General features: G+C 47.3%; 1 protein-coding gene across 2 annotated transcripts in view; it reads right to left on the bottom strand.

Annotated features, from left to right (window-relative positions):
* The window catches only part of ODF2 (outer dense fiber of sperm tails 2), a 1,029,707-nt gene that overhangs the window by 397,606 nt on the left and 612,420 nt on the right, over positions 1–19,681 (bottom strand). For both annotated transcript variants that reach the window (XM_069609164.1, XM_069609165.1), the window contains one exon: positions 19,453–19,527. In XM_069609164.1, the coding sequence (XP_069465265.1) occupies positions 19,453–19,527 (75 nt within the window). The remainder of the gene's footprint in view (positions 1–19,452; positions 19,528–19,681) is intronic.

The following is a 19,681-nucleotide window of genomic DNA, read 5'->3' as shown; positions in this document are numbered from 1 at the left end:
GACTGACAGTCAGGAAGAAGAGATGAACAGCCTCACCGTCCCTAATCTTCATCCTTGTTTTCCTGTTTTTACCTGTATGGGAGGAGGATGGGAGGAGGTTCTACCACATGTCCCACGCGTTTCCCCCTTGGCCTCTTCCTTACCACCACACTACCTAACACCTTACTGTTGGCTCCCATTTGTGTCAAAATGTCTTGTTAATGTTCACAAATTTTTTTTTTTTTTTTTAATTTGTTTTGGCTGAAATAAGTCAACCTTTCAAAAGAAAGAATAAAAAACAGATACATGTAGGACAAGATTCATAAACATAAACATCAACATCTAAATCGAAATCAGCATCTAGCATCACACATATTTTAAGTATTCACTAACAAAACAATACACAAAAGAAGAGAATAAAAATATGTAATTCAAGTTTGCTTTTTCAGTTGCATCCCGAAGTTATTGTTAAAGGAACCTCATTTTCTAGGTTTAAACTATGCAGAAAATTAACTGCTGCAATTTGAATAGCCAGATTGTTACAGGCCAAAATCGCTGCCCAACATTGTTTTTCCGATAGGCTCCCCAAATAGGTACAATGTCTTGTAAAAAAAATGTTCCGTTTTGCCATTAGCATTGTACATTCTGTGAATATATGACATAGTGTTTCTGGGATGGTTTGAATTCTGCAAAATCTGCATACATTCTATGTTGCACTTATAAGACCCCTTCTTGAATTTATATCATTGGTCTTCCATAGATTCATGCGTAATCGTATGATATCAGCTCGGTACATAGGAGTGGGACAACGTCTCAGATATGGTGGTAAAATGCCTGATCTTTTAGGCGGAAAACGCAAAGAATCACCATCACGAAAATTGGTACATTGTTGACAAGTATTAATCCAGTCCAGCTGATGAATCTTAAATTTTGCTTTATCTGGATTAGTTAGCAACAGATCGATAGAAATATCTGCAGTGGCCAAAATGTGGTAAGCTGTTTCAGACCATATTTTGGCAAAGTTGTAGTTGGCCGAGAACATATACTGCGATAGTTTTTTTAGCAGTATGTCCTCCTTTGATGAAAGTAAGCATTTCCTAAAGAATGCGCAGAGCCGCCAATTATAATGTGCCTGTAAGGATATAAGCCCCAGCTCATATCTCAGCCAGGCACACGGTGTACATTGAGGTAGCCGAAGCACAGATCGCCAAAATTTGGCTTCCCATTGCTTGAATTTAAATGATGAATTAGTTGGCATTGTCTCTAACCCATATAGCATTATTGGGACAATTTTTTTAGTCCAAAAATGCCATGCTGGTAGGATCGAAAATTTGCCATATTTGTACATAATTAGGCGTGCCTGCGAAATTGCAGATGTTAATTTAGTCTCCAGTCGAGTGAGTTGTCCCTGTTTATTGCTATTGCCATCAAAAATCATGCCCAGGTAGCAGTAATCCGTTACTACCTGTATGGGAACCGATGTGATTGACCACACATATGAAAGTGGGCCTAATCTTTTTGGTGAGTAATAGACTATTTGGGTTTTAGAGGAGTTTACTGAAAGTTCATTTGCCTGTACATAATCTTGAAAACCATTCAGTAGCCGTTGTAAGCCTATCTGGGTTCGTGAAATGAGCACCAGGTCATCGGCATACATTAATGCTTGAATTTGCACATTGTCTAGCCTTGGGGAGTCTGATATAATTTTGGAAAAAAGTTCTTTAACATCATAAATAAAATAATTAAATACCGCAGAGGCCAAGGCACACCCCTGTTTCAGACCTCGATAGGTTGGAATTTTTTTTTAAAGTAATCCATCAACAGTGATTCTAACACGTACTGAAGTTTCATGGTGGAGTGCAGAAATAATGTCATACAAGATTGAAGGGCAATTATCTCTCTGAAGTTTCCATAAAAGAATGCGTCGACTAACAGAATCAAACGCTGAATTCAAATCAATGAAGCCAAAAAAAACCTGTTGCTTGTTTTCTTGGCACTGTGCTTTAAGAGCATTTAGGGTAAGTAGATTAACATTAGTCCCCATACCAGCAATAAAACCTGTTTGGTTGGGGTCACGATAGTTATTAATTTTTGTCCAATTATTAAATTCACGCAGAACTAGCCTAGCAAAGATCTTCCCAGGTGCATCAAGTAGAGCTATGGGGCGATAGTTTGCTGGGGTAGTTCTGTCACCTTTTTTAAATATTGGAATAATAATTGATGTTTTCCATGAGGGCGGTATTGTGCATGTTAGTAATACATTTGAAAATATTATACACAAAATTTTAGTCCAGATTTCTGGATGACATTTAAACATGTAATTAGACAACCCATCGGGGCCTTCCGCCCGAGAAACACTAATGTGCTGAATAATATTAAGTACTGATTCTGGTTCTATGTCTAGTTGCCAGTGTGAAGTCGAATATTTTCGGTAGGGACTACTAGCGTATTGATCATCGGCATATCATTTTTGGAAATGATCAATCCACAATTGTTCTGTTACGCCATTTATTTGTGAATCGGCTTGTTGATGGCAAGTGTGGTTGTTAAGTAATTGCCACATACCAGATGAGTTTTTATTTTGAATTGCTCGGGCCATGGATTCGCTGTCATGCTGAAAGACAATTGCTTTCCTGGCACGCATCCAATTCTTGTATTTGCATTTCACAGATTTTAACTCTTGCCATTGTGTTGCTGAGCCAGATGCAAGAATTTTCCTTTTTAACCCCCTGAATTCAGCTCTTTTCTTCACGAGGATAGCATCATACGTGTGGAGATGTCTAACCGCATTTCCTTTCGGAATAATAATTCTTTCAGCAAAAGCAGTTAACACTTCTGTATATGGATTTTTGTCTAAATTATGCTTGATTAGAGCCTCAAATTTACATAATGAACCATGATTCCACTTCACACGAGTGCGAGCACTGTTCACTTCTAGGGATGTTCGATAGAAGGCACTCATTTTTTGCTGTTTCTGTTCGAATTCAAGGGTTAAAATCAGTGGACAGTGATCACTCAAGATATGCTCCTGAACAATTAAGGACTCTATCCTTTGAAACAACGGCAAATCAACAAATATATAGTCAATCATGCTGGTGACAGATCCTCGATGCCATGTGTGCTCTGGTGGCATATCTCCCTTTACTGCCCCATTCACCATACAATAATTGCGTTCCAGCATAAGTGCCTTCCACCTTGATGCCACTGAATTCAAGGAATTATCGAACCAACAATTCAGATTCAGGTCGCCTAATATGATGGAATGACTGATAGATCTTTCCGCCGAAATGAGATGTAACATATCTAACACGCCATCAAAGAACTTCTCATCAGACAAGCTGGCATTATTGCGATATATATTGAGTAAAGCAATAACTCTTTGACCATAAAAGATCTTAACTAACTGCAGGTTTATCCCCACAGAGGCCCAAGATGCAATGGAGAAGCCAGCTTTAATGTTTACTGCGGTGAGGAGACCAGATGATGGACGGCCACCAGTCGAAATTGCTGGAATTAGTGACAGCTCATAATTGTCCCATAGAGGCAATTTCATTAACCATGTCTCCTGTAATGCCACAATTTGAAAAGGAACAGACATTTCTCGCAATGCGGTGGAAAGATGTTTGTGACCACGAGAATTCCAACTCAAGATTTTGATTATATCTGGCAATGGGCACGATGGTTTGGATTGTTATTGTGGTGATCTTTCAAGACGCCGGGTCTCTTCAACATTACGTCTGGAGCCCTGATAAATGTTGGGTGCAATATTAGTTATTTTCGTTTTGAGTAAAGCATTATGCGGGTCTTTCGCTAATAGAAAACCCATGTCGAATAATCGCATTTTACTGCACCAGATTAGACTCCAAACAATACCTGATGGAATCCAGAGTCTGCCCACTGACAAGGGGGCATCAGTTAGAAATTCTATCTGATCAATATCGAATGTTGATATATTCGATAGATCATCGATTTCAGCAAATATGTTGAGTACAGATTGGCGGTTCAGATCATAGATCGGGTAGTTGCCCTCTCGACATTTTAATATCAGCGAGTGAAAATTGGCACGTTGAGGATGTACGTGTCGAGAGTTCAAACGTAATTCAGATCTACGGGGGGTCAATTTCGGAGTAACTTTGGTATCTGATAAAGTAATCCGCTGCAGACTTTCTAGTCTCTGAGTTGAACTTGAGTCATTTAAGCAAGTTGGTTTAGTCCTCTCCAACTGGCTTCCTGCCCCACGGGATTCTGAGTTATTACTCGAGGAGTGGGCTATTACCTGCGAAACTGCTGAAGTGAAATTGTTAGAAAGATATTCATTGACTCTTTTCTTCAATTCTTCAGTCAATTGTTGCTTTATAACAGTGTCCATTAAGCTAGTTTGATCTGGGAGAGGTGCAAATGAAACTATTTTAGGAAATGTAGATGGATGGGACACTGAGTTAGAAAGTTTTAGGGGATTCACACCCAACTGTGATGGAGCCATTGTATCATCAACAACAGAAGCTGCTGCTGAAATACCAGATTTGTGCTTTCCAGATGTTAGATTACAAGCATTTGAGTCATTTTTTGGAGCAGCTGCTTTTTGGGCATCACATAAGGCTTGGACCAGTTGGGTAAGTGGTGAGAGTAGAGTTGGGAGAGCAGAGGTAACAACGTCATTGGGCAACTGGTCTGGCTTTTTTACTGTATTCTCCGCCAAGACAATTTGGGCAGGATCAGGTAAACCTCTAGTGTTCTCTATCAAGACAGTTTGGACAGGCGCCAATGATGCAATTTCAGGGAGTTGACACATGGGTTGGAAACAAAAATTGGCAGCACTTTTTGTTTTGTCGTTTGTATTTAACTGTAGATCCCGGACATTTGCTCCCACAGTCAAGGCCGGGTCAACAGAACTAGAGGCAGGAGTGACCAATTGTGGCACTGGTTGGGGCATTAAGTCCTGTGAGGTAACCCCGACACCTGGTGCCGAATCGGCTGATCTGGTGGCCGTAACCACTGATTGTTGTGCTGAGGTTGTCGTAGAGACTTGCCCCAAAGCTTTAAAAAAAGCATTAAGCGTGTTTTTAGGGTTTTTAGTGCCAATCATGTTTTTAGTTTTCTTGATTGCCATAGTAGATTTAGGCTTCTTATTTTTGCATTTCCGTTTTCTCGGATGTTGTTCAAGTGGGTGTGTTTCACCAACCACACCAGTGGCTGGTTCATTTGCTTTCACTACTTGATTGGGAAAGCCATCATTAACTGGAATTGCAATTGTCTCAGGTAATACAATTTTTTCCATGAATGATGTTTCGAGGCCAATGATGCCAGAGATAAGGGGAAGCGGACAGGGGGGTCACAATGACCGGGGGCACGGCTATTGCAGATGGAGAAGGCAGAAGTGTTGGGACAGCTTCACTTGGTCTAGAGAGCAGTATGATAGATTCCTCACAGTGTTCCTTGTTTGGTGATATTCTGGACATCTGTTGTGTAGCTAGCCATTTCATTAAGTCATCAAATTGAGCATTTTGACGCATGATTTTATTATCTAAAGATTCAAATAATTTGCATAAGCTTGACACTGCTGTATTAATGGCCACAAGAGCAGGATGGATCAATAGTAGTGATTGTATGCTTGGATCAATAGAATGAGGTTGCGTTGGTCTAGGTGTTGGTAATGCAAATGATTTCAACAAGGGGACAATATTCGGGTAAGCCTCGTCCAAGGGAGCCGAAGTGGCACTAGATATATACTCGAAGCCCTCACTATGTTGTCCAGATACCTGTTTGCTTGCAGGAGTTGAGGATGGCATATTTCCAGAAAAAAGTTGGGGAAATGCTATGGGCGAGAGGGAACGCCTAACATTGAGACCCCCATAACAGTTTTTAGTGGATTCCATCATAGTGATGTCTGAAATGGGTCGTGGATTCACGTGTCTATTGGGTGAGTCCTGGATTGATAGTACTTTCCCAATTATTAGCGGGGAAGAGGTATGGTTCAAACTTATTAAGCTAGAGTCCAAAGACTCAGGAAGTGGAATATCTGAACTGGGAATGGGAAAGTTAAATGCAAATCTTGGCTCTCTAGATTCAGTTTGAGGAGTAGTTGCAGATGCTGAAAAAAAAGTTTGAGGTGGTGCTCCCGATTTGAGAGGTTCATGAGAAGTTAAAACAGGCTGCCTTTCAAAGGGCAATGGTACAAAAGACAAAGGTGACACTCGAGGCATGCCTGTTGTGAGTTTGTAGAAGGTCATGATAATTAATATGTGCAAGCACCAGCAAATACAAAGAAACAATCTAAAAAGGGTCCAGACTTAAATAAAAAAAAAAAATCACTAAAAATATACTACTAGCAATTTGACAATTTAACAACAAACAGAGTCCCTAGGTAATACACAAACGTAACACTCAAATCTTTAGATTAAATTAGATTAGCCGCAGCTCCGCGTCTAGCACTTTTTGGGAACATGTGTTCAGAAAATGCAATTCATTAACATAAAAATATCCATGTTGAATCAATCGCAAGAGGCACAAGGTTCAAACGAGAGAGGGACCCAGAGCAGAGCAAGCAGAAGAGGTAAACGAGAGATGGAGGCATAGAGAGAGTAGGGTCTTAGCGGGCAAGACCCACCCAAAATCTGTAAATGCCCACTCAGCAGCACTGTGTTGGCATTTACAGATGGCAATGTCGCTGCGGTGGGCCCAACTAGATTTGCTTGAGGCCCCACTTATTAGGCAACCCGTGCTATGCCTCTGGTCAGGGAGAGTGTCCCGGAGCAGAGGAAGTGCAAGAGAAGCAGAAATGGGAGCGGGAGCGCGACCCAGAGCAGATGAAGCATAAGAGGTGAATTCAGTATTGTTATTGTACTCAATCAATCTTGATGCCAATCTAAACAATCTGGGTGATGCCTTCACAGCCCTCCCCTGGGGGAGTGGGGCAAAGGGGGAGAGAAAGAGAGTGGGGTAGGAGGAGAGAGAGAAAGGGGAGGACGAGAGGGAGCGAGAGAGTGGGGTAGAGGGAGAGAGAAAGGAAGAGCGCACGAGAGGGAGAGAGAGAGGGACAGTGAAAGAGTGAGGGTGGGGAGAGAGAGCGAGAAAGAAAGATTTATTTATGGTTTGCTTGTTAGACGATTATACAGCAAGTACATTCGGTTTCAAAGCAGCCACAGGGCAACAGGGAGGGGCCATAGGGATGAGACACATTAAAATACATTATAAAAATAAAATACAGTGGGTTTTCGGGGAAGGACGAACCTACTATGCCTTGTGAGAATTCATAATGTGCAAGTGCAGAAGGGAGGGGGCAGTGTGGGTAGGTCCTGGGGTGCTTGTGGGTGAGCAACAGATGAAGTGCAAGGTATGGTAAGTGCGAGCCTCCAGGATGGAGGGTGTGCTGAGGATAGAGAGAAGCTGTGGGCAATTCGGTGTGGGAGGTCTTGGTCCGAGGATGCATAAGGACCCTGAATATCAATTAAAGCAACTGTGAGATTAGCCGAGGAGAGAAGGGGGGAAGGAGGAGGCAAAGAGGAAAGTCTTGAGTAACTTCCGGAATTTGAGAAAGTTCTGCTCAAGGGAGGGAGGCGGACACTGTTCCAAAGAAGGGAGCCAGCTGAGGAAAGCGTTCCACCTCCTGCTCTCTGTTTAGCTAAATGAATTACACGCAAAGAGTTGGTGCGAGAGGAATGCAGAGGTCTAGAGGGGGAATATTTAGTGAGAGAGAGTTGCAGATAGTGTTGTCCCCGGCACCAGACAGCCTTGTGGATGAAACAGAGGGATTTAAATTTAATCAGTGAAGCAACCAGGAGCCAGTGAAGACATTTAGGGCAGGAGAGATGCAGTCCCTGGGTTTGAGGCAAAGGATAAGTCTTGCTGCCCTATTCTGGATTAGCTGGAGGGGTCGCAGAGTGGAAGAAGGACGATCCAGGAGGAGGCTATTGTAATAGTCAACCCTAGAGAGAACCAGCACTCGGGTAACATTGACCTTCTGGGGGAAGGCGAGTAAAGGTAGAATTCCTTTGAGAAGGAAGAGCTGAAAGTCGTACTTTTTGGAAATGCCTCGCGTGTGAGTGAGGAAGGCGCGAGAGGAGTCGAAGATGACTTCAAGATTTCTGGCTTCAGATGAAGGAGCAGGGGGAAAGCCTATGGACGAAGGCCAGAGTGAAGGGAAGAAAGCGGGAGCAGGGGTCCCAATGGGCATTGAGACAGAGATCATGGGAAATGTAGCAAGCCTGGATGGCAGATAGGCGATCAGGGATGATGGAAGGTGCAAGAGTGTCAGCCGGAAGTTTGAAAGAGTTGTGTGTCATCTGCATAACACTGGAAGTTGGGGTAGAAGGAGGCGATGAGGAGTGCCAGCTGAGTAAAGTAGATGTTAAAGAGCCAAGGCGAGAGGATAGAGCCCGAGGGGACACCACAGCTGGAAAAAGAGGTGAGAGAGGAGAAGGTGCCCAGGATGACTTGGGAGGAACGGTCAATTGAGAAAGAGGTCAGGTAGTCCAGTTCCCGCTACGAGATACCAAGGGTGTCGTGGAGCCTTTGTATGAGGATTGAGTGGTTGACCGTGTCAAATGCAGAGGAGAGATCAAGAAGGATGAGGACAGCTGGGGAGTTGGAATCCAGGGATACGAGTACTTCTTCACAGGTGTTCAGAACAGCAGTTTTGGTGCCTCTGGAGGATATATGATATGATGATATGGCATTTATAACAAGCCTATACACAAGTGCTTCAAGGCGCAACGAGGCAAGGGAGGGGGAACAGAGGGAATACACACAATGATCATACTAGGCCGGGTGTCATTCCGATCGCTAGTTCATGGGAAGGGGGAAAGTGCGGCGGGGGTGGAGGGGTACAGTGCGGTACATGGGATAATAGAATAAATAACAGTGGGTAAAGTACGGCCAGCAGGTGGCAAGTGCAAGGGTAAGTGCAGACTTCGGGTGTCAAGTGCTGGTAGTGGGATTGTAGGGGTACATAAACAGTCCCCAAGTGAGAGGGTTGCCAGAAAGGCAGTGCAGGTAAGCAACTGGTGGGGAGGGGACCTGGGCCCGAGATCAGAGGGTGGCCAGGTAACCAGTGCAGTTTCGGTACCAGCCAGGAAGTCAGCATGGGAAAGGAGGAGAGAAAGCAGGAGCAAAGAGAAAGGTTTTGAGGTGCTTCCGGAACCGGAGATGATTCTCCTCAAGTTTCAGGGCAGCAGGCAGGCTGTTCCAGAGGGAGGCCCCAGCTGCAGAAAGAGATCTAGCATCAACTTGTTGCTTGGAAAAGCGATTTACCCTGAGGGAGTTGGAGGCAGAGTTGAAGCCATAGAGGCCCCTGGCCCCAGAAGGCCTTGTGAACAGCACAGAGGGTTTTGAACTTAATCCTCGCAGCCACTGGGAGCCAGTGCAGAGATTTCAGTCCTGGAGAGATACGATCTCTGGGCTTGAGGCCAAGGATGAGTCTCGCAGTCCTGTTCTGGATGAGTTGCAGAGGGTGGAGTGTAGAAGCAGGCAGATTTAGAAAGAGGCTGTTGCAATAGTCAAGCCTAGAGAAAACCGGAGCTCTGGAGACACTGAGCTTCTTGGGGAAGGAGAGGAAATGAAGAATACCTCTGAGGAGGTGCTGCTGGTAGTGTGACTTCTTAGAGACTTCAGAGATGTGGGGAGAGTGTGAAGTCGAAGATGACCCCAAGGTTTTTTGCCTCACAGGTGGGAGCAGGAGGGGGGCCAAGAGAGGCAGGCCAGAGAGTGAAAGGAAAGGAGGGAGCGGGTGTGCTGATGAGGAGAAACTTGGTCTTACTGGCATTAAGGCAGAGATCATTGGCAGCACACCACTGCTGGATAGCGGACAGACAGTCAGATGAGAGAGGGAGAAGAGATGGCTGAAAGTAGCCTGAAAATGAGCCGAGTGTCATCCGTATAACAATGGAAGTTGGGGCAGAGCGCTGCAATGCGGTGGGCAAGAAGTGCCAGGTATAGGTTGAACAGCCAGGGAGAGAGGTTAGACCCCAGGGGAACACCACAAGTAGAGATAGAGATAGAGGAGAAGGACCCAAGTTGAACCTGGGAGGGTCGATCAGAGAGGAAAGAAGTCAGCCACCCCAGGGCCTGACCGGTGATCCCGAGGTTATCGCAGAGATGGTTAAGCAGGATAGCATGGTTAACCGTGTCAAAGGCAGAAGAGAGATCAAGTAAGATGAGGACACAGGGGTACTGGAATCAAGGTGGGAGAGCAGGTCTTCACAGATGTTTAGGAGAGCAGTTTCTGTGCTTCTGGCAGTTCTGAAGCCAGACTGGTGATCATGGAGACAACCAACAGATTCAGTGTGGAGAGTGAGCTGGGAGATGGCCAACTTTTCCAAGAGTTTGCCCAGAAAAGGGGTGATGGAGATTGGGTGATAGTTAGCCGGGCAGGACAGGTCGGCTGAGGGTTTCTTAAGGAAATGGTGGCACAAGAGTGTGCTTCAGGGGTGAAGGGAAGACTCCAGTGGCGAAGGAGTGGTTGTAGAAGTCGGCCAGGGTAGGAGCCAGTGAGTCAATGTGGCCCTTGATGGTTTTGGAGAAACAGGGGTGACCCTGTTTTGACAAGACTTTCATAAATCGGACTTGTCTAGAAACCTCGCCTGGGGAGAAAAGGGAAAAGGCAGAGTAGGAAGGAGGAGAGGAGGCCAAGGAGGGGCCAGAGGAAGAGCAGGGAGTAGAGGGAGGAAGGGGAGCGGCGGATAGAGAGGACAGGATGTCCTGAGTTTTAGAGATGAAATGAGAAGCCAGTGTCATGCAGAGGGAGAGGAGAGGTAAAGACTGTGGAAGGATTGTCCAGTTCCTTGCAGATTTTAAAGAATTCTGCCGAGTTGTTAGATGTTGCAGAGACGCAGGCTTGGATGTGAGCTCTCTTCTTGGTGCGGACAGAGAGCCGGTATTGCCTTTGGAGCAGGCGGCAGGCCAGTTTGTCAGAGGATGTGCATGAAGTGCGCCATTTCCTCTCAGCCACCCTGCACTTGCGTTTGAGGGTGACGAGGTCAGTCATACCAGGAGTTGCATTTGGCTTTGGGCTTCAAGTGGATCCTCATGACAGGGGCAAGAACATCAAGAGTATTAGATGTAGCAGAGTGGAGCAACGAAAGGGCTGTGTCAGGGTGTGAGTCAGCCAAAGGGGGATGGGGCGAGAAAGAGGCGACAAAAGCCTCAACTGACACGCGCTTCATGGGTCGGATGACCGAGAAGGTGGGTGGCAGTGCTGGACTTGGCCTGAGGGATAGAGAGGGTGAGCTGGGAGGAAAGGAGAAAGTGTTCACTCCAGGAGAGAGGAGTGGTGAGAGGGATAGAAAGGGGAAGGTCTGAGGAGATCAGAACATCCAGAGTGTGCCCTGCAGAGTGAGTCGGGCCAGAGAGGATAATAGAGAGTGAGAGAGAGTCACACAGGTCGTGAAAGAGTCCAGTGGAAGGACAGGAAGCATCCAGTTGGATGTTGTAGTCTCCAAGGAGGAGGAGTTGAGTGGTCGAGACTAGGAGGGAAGAGGTGAGGTCCGCCCACTCAGAGAGGAAGGAGGAGATCTGACCAGGTGGGCAATAGATAGTAGCCACAGTAAGGGAGTGGCTAGGAGAGAGACCCTGCAGGCAGCACACCTAAATTTGACTGCCTGCTAGGTGGACAGGGGTAAGCAGGGAAGCCTGCAGGATAAACCCGGATGATGAATGGCAACTGGCGTCCCCTGCGGACACCTGCAGACACTACCAGGAGCTGCCTATATGGGAGCCGCCCTTAGCCACAGGGGCTGCCGGGCAGGGGGCTACCCAGGGAAGGTCGGGAAGGAGGGGTAGAAGCGAAAGGGAAGCAGTGAAACAGGGGATACGGGCAGCAACAATTTACAAACACACGCAGCAACAATTCAAAATGCCCAGGAGGGCGCTCACCAAGTGGAATTACCGCGCAGCAGTCACCCGCTCAGCCTGTGTGGAATGGCGAGAGTGGTGAGCAGCGGCAGTGAGCTCGAAGGAGAGTAGCCAATCAGGGGGGTGGGCGGGCTGAGAGGCGGGCAGGAAGGAGGGGGAAGAAGCGGAAGGGGAGCAGTGCTCGGAATCCAGATTGATGGTCGTGGAGTGTTAGGGAGAATTCTCTGTTTAGGCTGAATTTCCCTACCTAGTGAGTCCCCCAGCAGCTTTGCTGGATTTCTGGGGTTTAATTTTTTTCTCCTGCCAAGAGTGAGACTCTTTTACCCTCACTCTTGGACATGTTGAAGTGTGTTTTCTTGGTTAAACCTTGTGTTGAATGGGCTATGGGGTCTCTTACTCCATAGGGCCTCATGTATTTTTGTGATGTGGGTCACACAGCACCCTCTGTGCCGTGACCCAGGGGTGTCCTAGGGACTCCCCAACATAGACTCCATACCCTGGGACTGACTACTGTCTCCCAGGGCATGTAAAGTCACCAAAGACTTTGCTAGTCTTGAATCCTGAACAGAACCAGTACAAACCATCATATTGTGGACGTACTGGCTGGGGCAATTCGATTGCCCCAGGGTCTGTTAGTCGAGGGGGCACGTCTCCGTCCCCCCTGATCGAGTTTTGGCTGGTGGCAGTGGAAACTACTTTTTATATTCGACCGCGAATATTTCCCTATGGGATTTCCCATTGTTTTAGGCTAACACATTTAATTATTTATTTACGGTAGCCTTAAACATACCGCCGGTTTATATATTTATTTTTATAACTCCGGTTGGGACTTTTTGCCAAAACTTGATTCTAAAATGGCGTTGGTGTTCGCCTCTGTAACTCTGACCCAAAGTGGAGCCCTTTGTTCCACTTTTGGCGGGCTTCTCCACAGAAGCCCTCCAAAGTGGTGCCACTCTGTCTGGGGTACTTAGGAGGGGTGGAGGGGGATTTAGGCACCCTGGACTGAGTTACCTTGGTAACTCAAGTCGCACTCCGTCCTGATTGGCCCAAGTGGTGAGCCGCCCGGCTCACCACTTAGCATGGTTGAGTGACAGCTAGGCTGGGTGAATGGGGGTTTGCTGCATAAAAGCAGGGCTTTGGGGACTGGGACTTCAGAAGTCGCCACAGGACCAAGAATCCGACGAGGGAAGAGCTGAGCCGACCTGCTTCGACGACACCACCCGGTGGAGCCCTGCTGAACCGTCTCACCACTTTTTCCCGACGACCGAGGAGAACTCTTAACGGAGTGGCTCCTTCCCTTGACTGGTGGGGACAACCAGTTTTCGCCTTCTTTCCGTTCTTTGAGGTATCTCGTGGCCGCCTTGCCTGTGCCAAGCACCCCGGCAACCGGAATACCACACTTTACCCCCATACCGCGAAAGTCGGCACCAACCCTTTAACCGGAGGACTCCGCGGCTGGTTTCTTCCCGGGCAGTGCAACGACCCTCTTCTTCTGCTCTTCAGCGAGAACTTCTTCTCCCCTGACCGACGTCGAGCCCTGCTGCCACTGCCTGGAACAACTGCCACCGCTGGAGGATCCTTTCCGCTTAAGGTACTGTGTTCTGCCTGGCTTCCCTTGCTACCGACTGTACGGGGTAGATTTAGTCCCCGGCTTTCGAACCTGGGAGTGCCTGGGACACTTTGGCTAAACTTTCTGAGCCACTCTAACCTCTTTTTGACTCTTTGCAAGACTTTGAATCTCTAACTAACAGTGTGATCTTGGGCACATTTTCGCTCCGGCTACTCTAAGAGTGGGCCCTGCCTAGTGACTTTTGCTCACCTGTGACTTTATTCTTCTTTAAGCCTATTGCAAGTGCTCTGGACCTTAGAGTGGTGTGTCTAACCCATTTCTGCTTTTTCTCTCCCTTTCTTGGAAACTACTAGAGTGTCATCTAACGTTAAGCACTCACCTCTGTTTTAATTAAGTGGTGTTTACTTAGAGTTGTCTAGATAGGAGAAAGGATTGAATCTACTTTCATTATAACTGTGTTGAAGTGCTTTTACTATATTTTTGCTAGAGTGTTTTTAACTTATGTGTATTTTAAATAAATAACTATATACTTTTGAAACCAAGCTCTGGTCAGTGTTTGCTTGTGCTATTGTGTTTTGGTACATATTGTGTATACTTTACATACTGCCTAACTCTTCTTGAGAGAAGTCTGACTGCTCAGCCACAGCTACCAGGTAAATCTGGGTGGTACAGACTGCTACCAAAGGGGTTTACTGCTCTACCTGTAGTCTTAAATCTTTTGCAGTGTTCCCCAAGGGAACTGCACAGGTTTCTGCCTAACACTGGTGACACCTGAGCAACAAGAGGAGTGCAAATCTATGTTAAATCAGTTTGCCTCCCTGTTCTCACTGTCACCAGGCTTGACCCCTTGGGGCCAGCATGAGATACTCACTGGTGACTGTCTGCCAGTCAAAAGCAGAGGATACAGAATGTCAGAACATATCAGAGCCCACATCAAAGGAGAGGTCAAGAAGATGCTTGATCTCGGGGTAATAGAACCCTCTACTAGTCCATGGTCTAGCCCAGTTGTGTTAGTACCAAAGGCAGGATCCAAAGACTTGAGATTCTGTGTGGACTATAGAGCTCTAAATGCAGTCACCAAGACTGATGCCCACCCTTTGCCCAGGACAGATGAGTTGGTGGATAAACTTGGTGCAGCCAAGTACCTCAGCACATTTGACCTGACGTCAGGCTATTGGCAAATAGCCCTGACAGACCATGCCAAGGAGAAAACTGCATTTTCAACCCCAGTTGGCTTGTACCAGTTTAAGGTCATGCCTTTTGGACTGAAAAACGCACCTGCCACATTCCAAAGGATGGTGAACCAAGTTCTGGCTGGGATGGAAGATTTCTGCATGGCATACTTGGATGACATTGCAGTCTTCAGCCACTCCTGGGAAGAACATGTGAACCACCTAGGCCATGTGTTGCAGGCTCTGAAACAGGCCCATTTGACAATCAAAGCCAGTAAGTGCCAGATTGGTCAAAGTAAAGTGGTCTACCTTGGACATGAGGTAGGAGGTGGAGAAATAAGGCCTTTGCCCAGCAAGATTGAAGCTGTGCAAAATTGGACAACACCAACTACTCAAACCCAAGTGAGAGCTTTTCTAGGCCTCACTGGGTATTACAGGAATTTCATTGAGAACTATGGGACCATAGCTTCTCCACTGAATGTAATCTCCTCTCCCAAATTCCCTAAAAAGGTAAAATGGAATGAGGAGTGCAATCAGGCCTTTGAAAAACTGAAGAGAGCTCTTTGCCAGGCTCCAGTATTGAGAGCTCCTGACTACCACCAACCTTTCATTGTACAAACTGATGCTTCCAATGTAGGTATAGGTGCAGTTCTAAGCCAACTGGATGAGAAGGGTAGGGAGCACCCCATTTGCTTCATCAGTAGGAAACTGAAGGATCCTGAGACAAGGTGGGCAACTATCGAAAGAGAATGCTTTGCTATTGTGTGGGCACTGAAGAAGTTTAGGCCATACTTGTATGGTTCTACTTTTGTTATTCAGACTGACCACCAACCCTTGAGATGGTTAATGCAAATGAAAGGGGAAAATCCAAAACTATTGAGATGGTCAATCTGCCTGCAAGGGTTTGATTTCACCATTGAGCACAGGTCAGGGTGTCACCATCAAAATGCTGATGGACTCTCTAGGATGTATATCATCGACTAGAGGTATGAGGTTCATCCAGGAGTGGATTAAATCCTCCTGTCCCTTAGTCTGGGGGGGGCGAGTGTTAGGGAGAATTCTCTGTTTAGGCTGAATTTCCCTACCTAGTGAGTCCCCCAGCAGCTTTGCTGGATTTCTGGGGTTTAATTTTTTTCTCCTGCCAAGAGTGAGACTCTTTTACCCTCACTCTTGGACATGTTGAAGTGTGTTTTCTTGGTTAAACCTTGTGTTGAATGGGCTATGGGGTCTCTTACTCCATAGGGCCTCATGTATTTTTGTGATGTGGGTCACACAGCACCCTCTGTGCCGTGACCCAGGGGTGTCCTAGGGACTCCCCAACATAGACTCCATACCCTGGGACTGACTACTGTCTCCCAGGGCATGTAAAGTCACCAAAGACTTTGCTAGTCTTGAATCCTGAACAGAACCAGTACAAACCATCATATTGTGGACGTACTGGCTGGGGCAATTCGATTGCCCCAGGGTCTGTTAGTCGAGGGGGCACGTCTCCGTCCCCCCTGATCGAGTTTTGGCTGGTGGCAGTGGAAACTACTTTTTATATTCGACCGCGAATATTTCCCTATGGGATTTCCCATTGTTTTAGGCTAACACATTTAATTATTTATTTACGGTAGCCTTAAACATACCGCCGGTTTATATATTTATTTTTATAACTCCGGTTGGGACTTTTTGCCAAAACTTGATTCTAAAATGGCGTTGGTGTTCGCCTCTGTAACTCTGACCCAAAGTGGAGCCCTTTGTTCCACTTTTGGCGGGCTTCTCCACAGAAGCCCTCCAAAGTGGTGCCACTCTGTCTGGGGTACTTAGGAGGGGTGGAGGGGGATTTAGGCACCCTGGACTGAGTTACCTTGGTAACTCAAGTCGCACTCCGTCCTGATTGGCCCAAGTGGTGAGCCGCCCGGCTCACCACTTAGCATGGTTGAGTGACAGCTAGGCTGGGTGAATGGGGGTTTGCTGCATAAAAGCAGGGCTTTGGGGACTGGGACTTCAGAAGTCGCCACAGGACCAAGAATCCGACGAGGGAAGAGCTGAGCCGACCTGCTTCGACGACACCACCCGGTGGAGCCCTGCTGAACCGTCTCACCACTTTTTCCCGACGACCGAGGAGAACTCTTAACGGAGTGGCTCCTTCCCTTGACTGGTGGGGACAACCAGTTTTCGCCTTCTTTCCGTTCTTTGAGGTATCTCGTGGCCGCCTTGCCTGTGCCAAGCACCCCGGCAACCGGAATACCACACTTTACCCCCATACCGCGAAAGTCGGCACCAACCCTTTAACCGGAGGACTCCGCGGCTGGTTTCTTCCCGGGCAGTGCAACGACCCTCTTCTTCTGCTCTTCAGCGAGAACTTCTTCTCCCCTGACCGACGTCGAGCCCTGCTGCCACTGCCTGGAACAACTGCCACCGCTGGAGGATCCTTTCCGCTTAAGGTACTGTGTTCTGCCTGGCTTCCCTTGCTACCGACTGTACGGGGTAGATTTAGTCCCCGGCTTTCGAACCTGGGAGTGCCTGGGACACTTTGGCTAAACTTTCTGAGCCACTCTAACCTCTTTTTGACTCTTTGCAAGACTTTGAATCTCTAACTAACAGTGTGATCTTGGGCACATTTTCGCTCCGGCTACTCTAAGAGTGGGCCCTGCCTAGTGACTTTTGCTCACCTGTGACTTTATTCTTCTTTAAGCCTATTGCAAGTGCTCTGGACCTTAGAGTGGTGTGTCTAACCCATTTCTGCTTTTTCTCTCCCTTTCTTGGAAACTACTAGAGTGTCATCTAACGTTAAGCACTCACCTCTGTTTTAATTAAGTGGTGTTTACTTAGAGTTGTCTAGATAGGAGAAAGGATTGAATCTACTTTCATTATAACTGTGTTGAAGTGCTTTTACTATATTTTTGCTAGAGTGTTTTTAACTTATGTGTATTTTAAATAAATAACTATATACTTTTGAAACCAAGCTCTGGTCAGTGTTTGCTTGTGCTATTGTGTTTTGGTACATATTGTGTATACTTTACATACTGCCTAACTCTTCTTGAGAGAAGTCTGACTGCTCAGCCACAGCTACCAGGTAAATCTGGGTGGTACAGACTGCTACCAAAGGGGTTTACTGCTCTACCTGTAGTCTTAAATCTTTTGCAGTGTTCCCCAAGGGAACTGCACAGGTTTCTGCCTAACATGGAGAATTGAGTTGAGGCAAGGCCAACTTCTCCAGCAGTTTCCCTAGGAAGGGGGTGAGGGAAATAGGGCGGTAGTTGTTGGCTGGACAGGTAGGGGAGAGAGAGGGCGGGGAGACAGAGGGACGGGAGAGAGAGGGAGAGGAGAGAGAGAGAGGGAAAGGAGAGAGAGAGAGGGACAGGAGAGAGAGAGGGACAAGAGAGAGAAGGACAGGAAAGGGATGGGTAGGGAGAGGTGCAGGGGAGGTAGAGAGGAAGGGGCGGAGGGGGACAAGGAGAGAGAGGAACAGGAGAGAGGGACAGGAGAAAGGGGGACAGGAGAGAGAGCGAGAGGGACGGGAGAGAGAGGGACGGGAAAGAGCGGAAGAGAGAGGGACGGGAGAGAGAGGGACAGGAAAGAGGGATGGGGAGGGAGAGGTGCAGGGGAGGTAGAGGGGAAGGGGCAGAGGGGGACAAGGAGAGAGAGGAACAGGAGAGAGGGACAGGAGAAAGGGGGACAGGAGAGAGAGCGAGAGGGACGGGAGAGAGAGGGATGGGAAAGAGCGGAAGAGAGAGGGACGGGAGAGAGAGGGACAGTAAAGAGGGATGGGGAGGGAGGGGGGCAGGGGGTCAAGGAGAGAGTGGGACATGGAGAGAGGGAGAGATTGAGAGGGACAGGAGGAGAGGGAGAAAGAAAGGGACAAGGGGATAGAGAGGGAGGGACAGGGCAGGAGGGACAGTGGGAGAGAGTAGGGTAGGGAAAGACAGGGAGAAGGAGAGGAACGGGGCAAAGAGAAAGAGGGGCAGGGAGAGAGAAAGAGCGAGAGGGCCAGGGGCTTGAGGAAAGGGGGAGATTAAAGAGAAAGACAGGGAGAGAGAGAAAGAGAAAGAGAAAGAGAGAAAGAGAGAAAGAGAGAAAGAGAGAAAGAGAGAAAGAGAGAAAGAGAGAAAGAGAAAGAGAGAGAATGGAGGGATTAAAGAGTGAGGGACGAGACCAGGGGATAGAGAAGGGGACAGAGGGAGAGAGAGGGATTGGGGAGAGGGGGAGAGAGAGAGAGAGAGGGAGAGAGAATGGAGGGATTAAAGAGTGAGGGACGAGACCAGGGGATAGAGAAGGGGACAGAGGGAGAGAGAGGGATTGGGGAGAGGGGGAGAGAGAGAATGGGGAGAGAGTTAGAGAGAGGTACTTGACTGAAGTCAATCTAGCTGGTGTATGCATGCACCCAACGTTGTGGGTGGTTCCCATGACCCTTGGGCATTCATTGGGCCATTGCAGAGGCAGCAAATCCTCCTTGCCCAGCAAGTATAGATGCTAGACAGACATGCCAAAAAGAAAAAGTGATGGATGCAAGGCTTTGAAGTAAATTATAACCATCAGCATTCGGTCTGGATATCTTCTATGCCATTGGTTCTTCGATAGTCTGCTCCTCTGCAGGAGAGGAGCAGATATATACAAATCAGTCCTGGACATGCTACCAATGGGGACGGTCCATGTCGCCTCTGCACAGCAACAACAAGCAACACTAGCTCTGTTGGGCATCCCAACGAGCAAGGGACCCAGGCAGGTCATCTCCCACTAATCTAACTTGGGGAGATCAACTTGAATCAGAAAGCCACAGACATGTTCCCTAAGAGGTCTGACATGTTATGTTCTGCTCTCTAGGACCAGGGACATTGAAAGAGGAGTTCTGAAGTAATAAGCATGGGTTTAAGGGCAAGTAAAGAATGTGCTACTCACCGTCTTCTCGGCATCGCAGCATGACAGCTTCTGCAGCAGCATGTCCTTCTGCTCAGCCAGACGCGCTGAATCCTCCTATGAAGAATTAAAAGAGGCCAATCAGTGTAGGTCGCGGTCGCCGGGGGTTGGACCGGAACAAAGGAAAATCTTGGCACCCAAAAAGTGGCCTACATTTAGAAATGCCCACACATGGCATTTCACAGCAAAGTGGGTGGTACCTGGAGTGCAG

The sequence above is a fragment of the Ambystoma mexicanum genome, chromosome 8 (genome assembly GCF_040938575.1).
Source record: "Ambystoma mexicanum isolate Mex_15411 chromosome 8, UKY_AmexF1_1, whole genome shotgun sequence".
Lineage (NCBI taxonomy): Eukaryota > Metazoa > Chordata > Amphibia > Caudata > Ambystomatidae > Ambystoma > Ambystoma mexicanum.
Note: the sequence above shows the minus strand (reverse complement) of the source record. Positions and strands in the feature narration are given on the sequence as shown.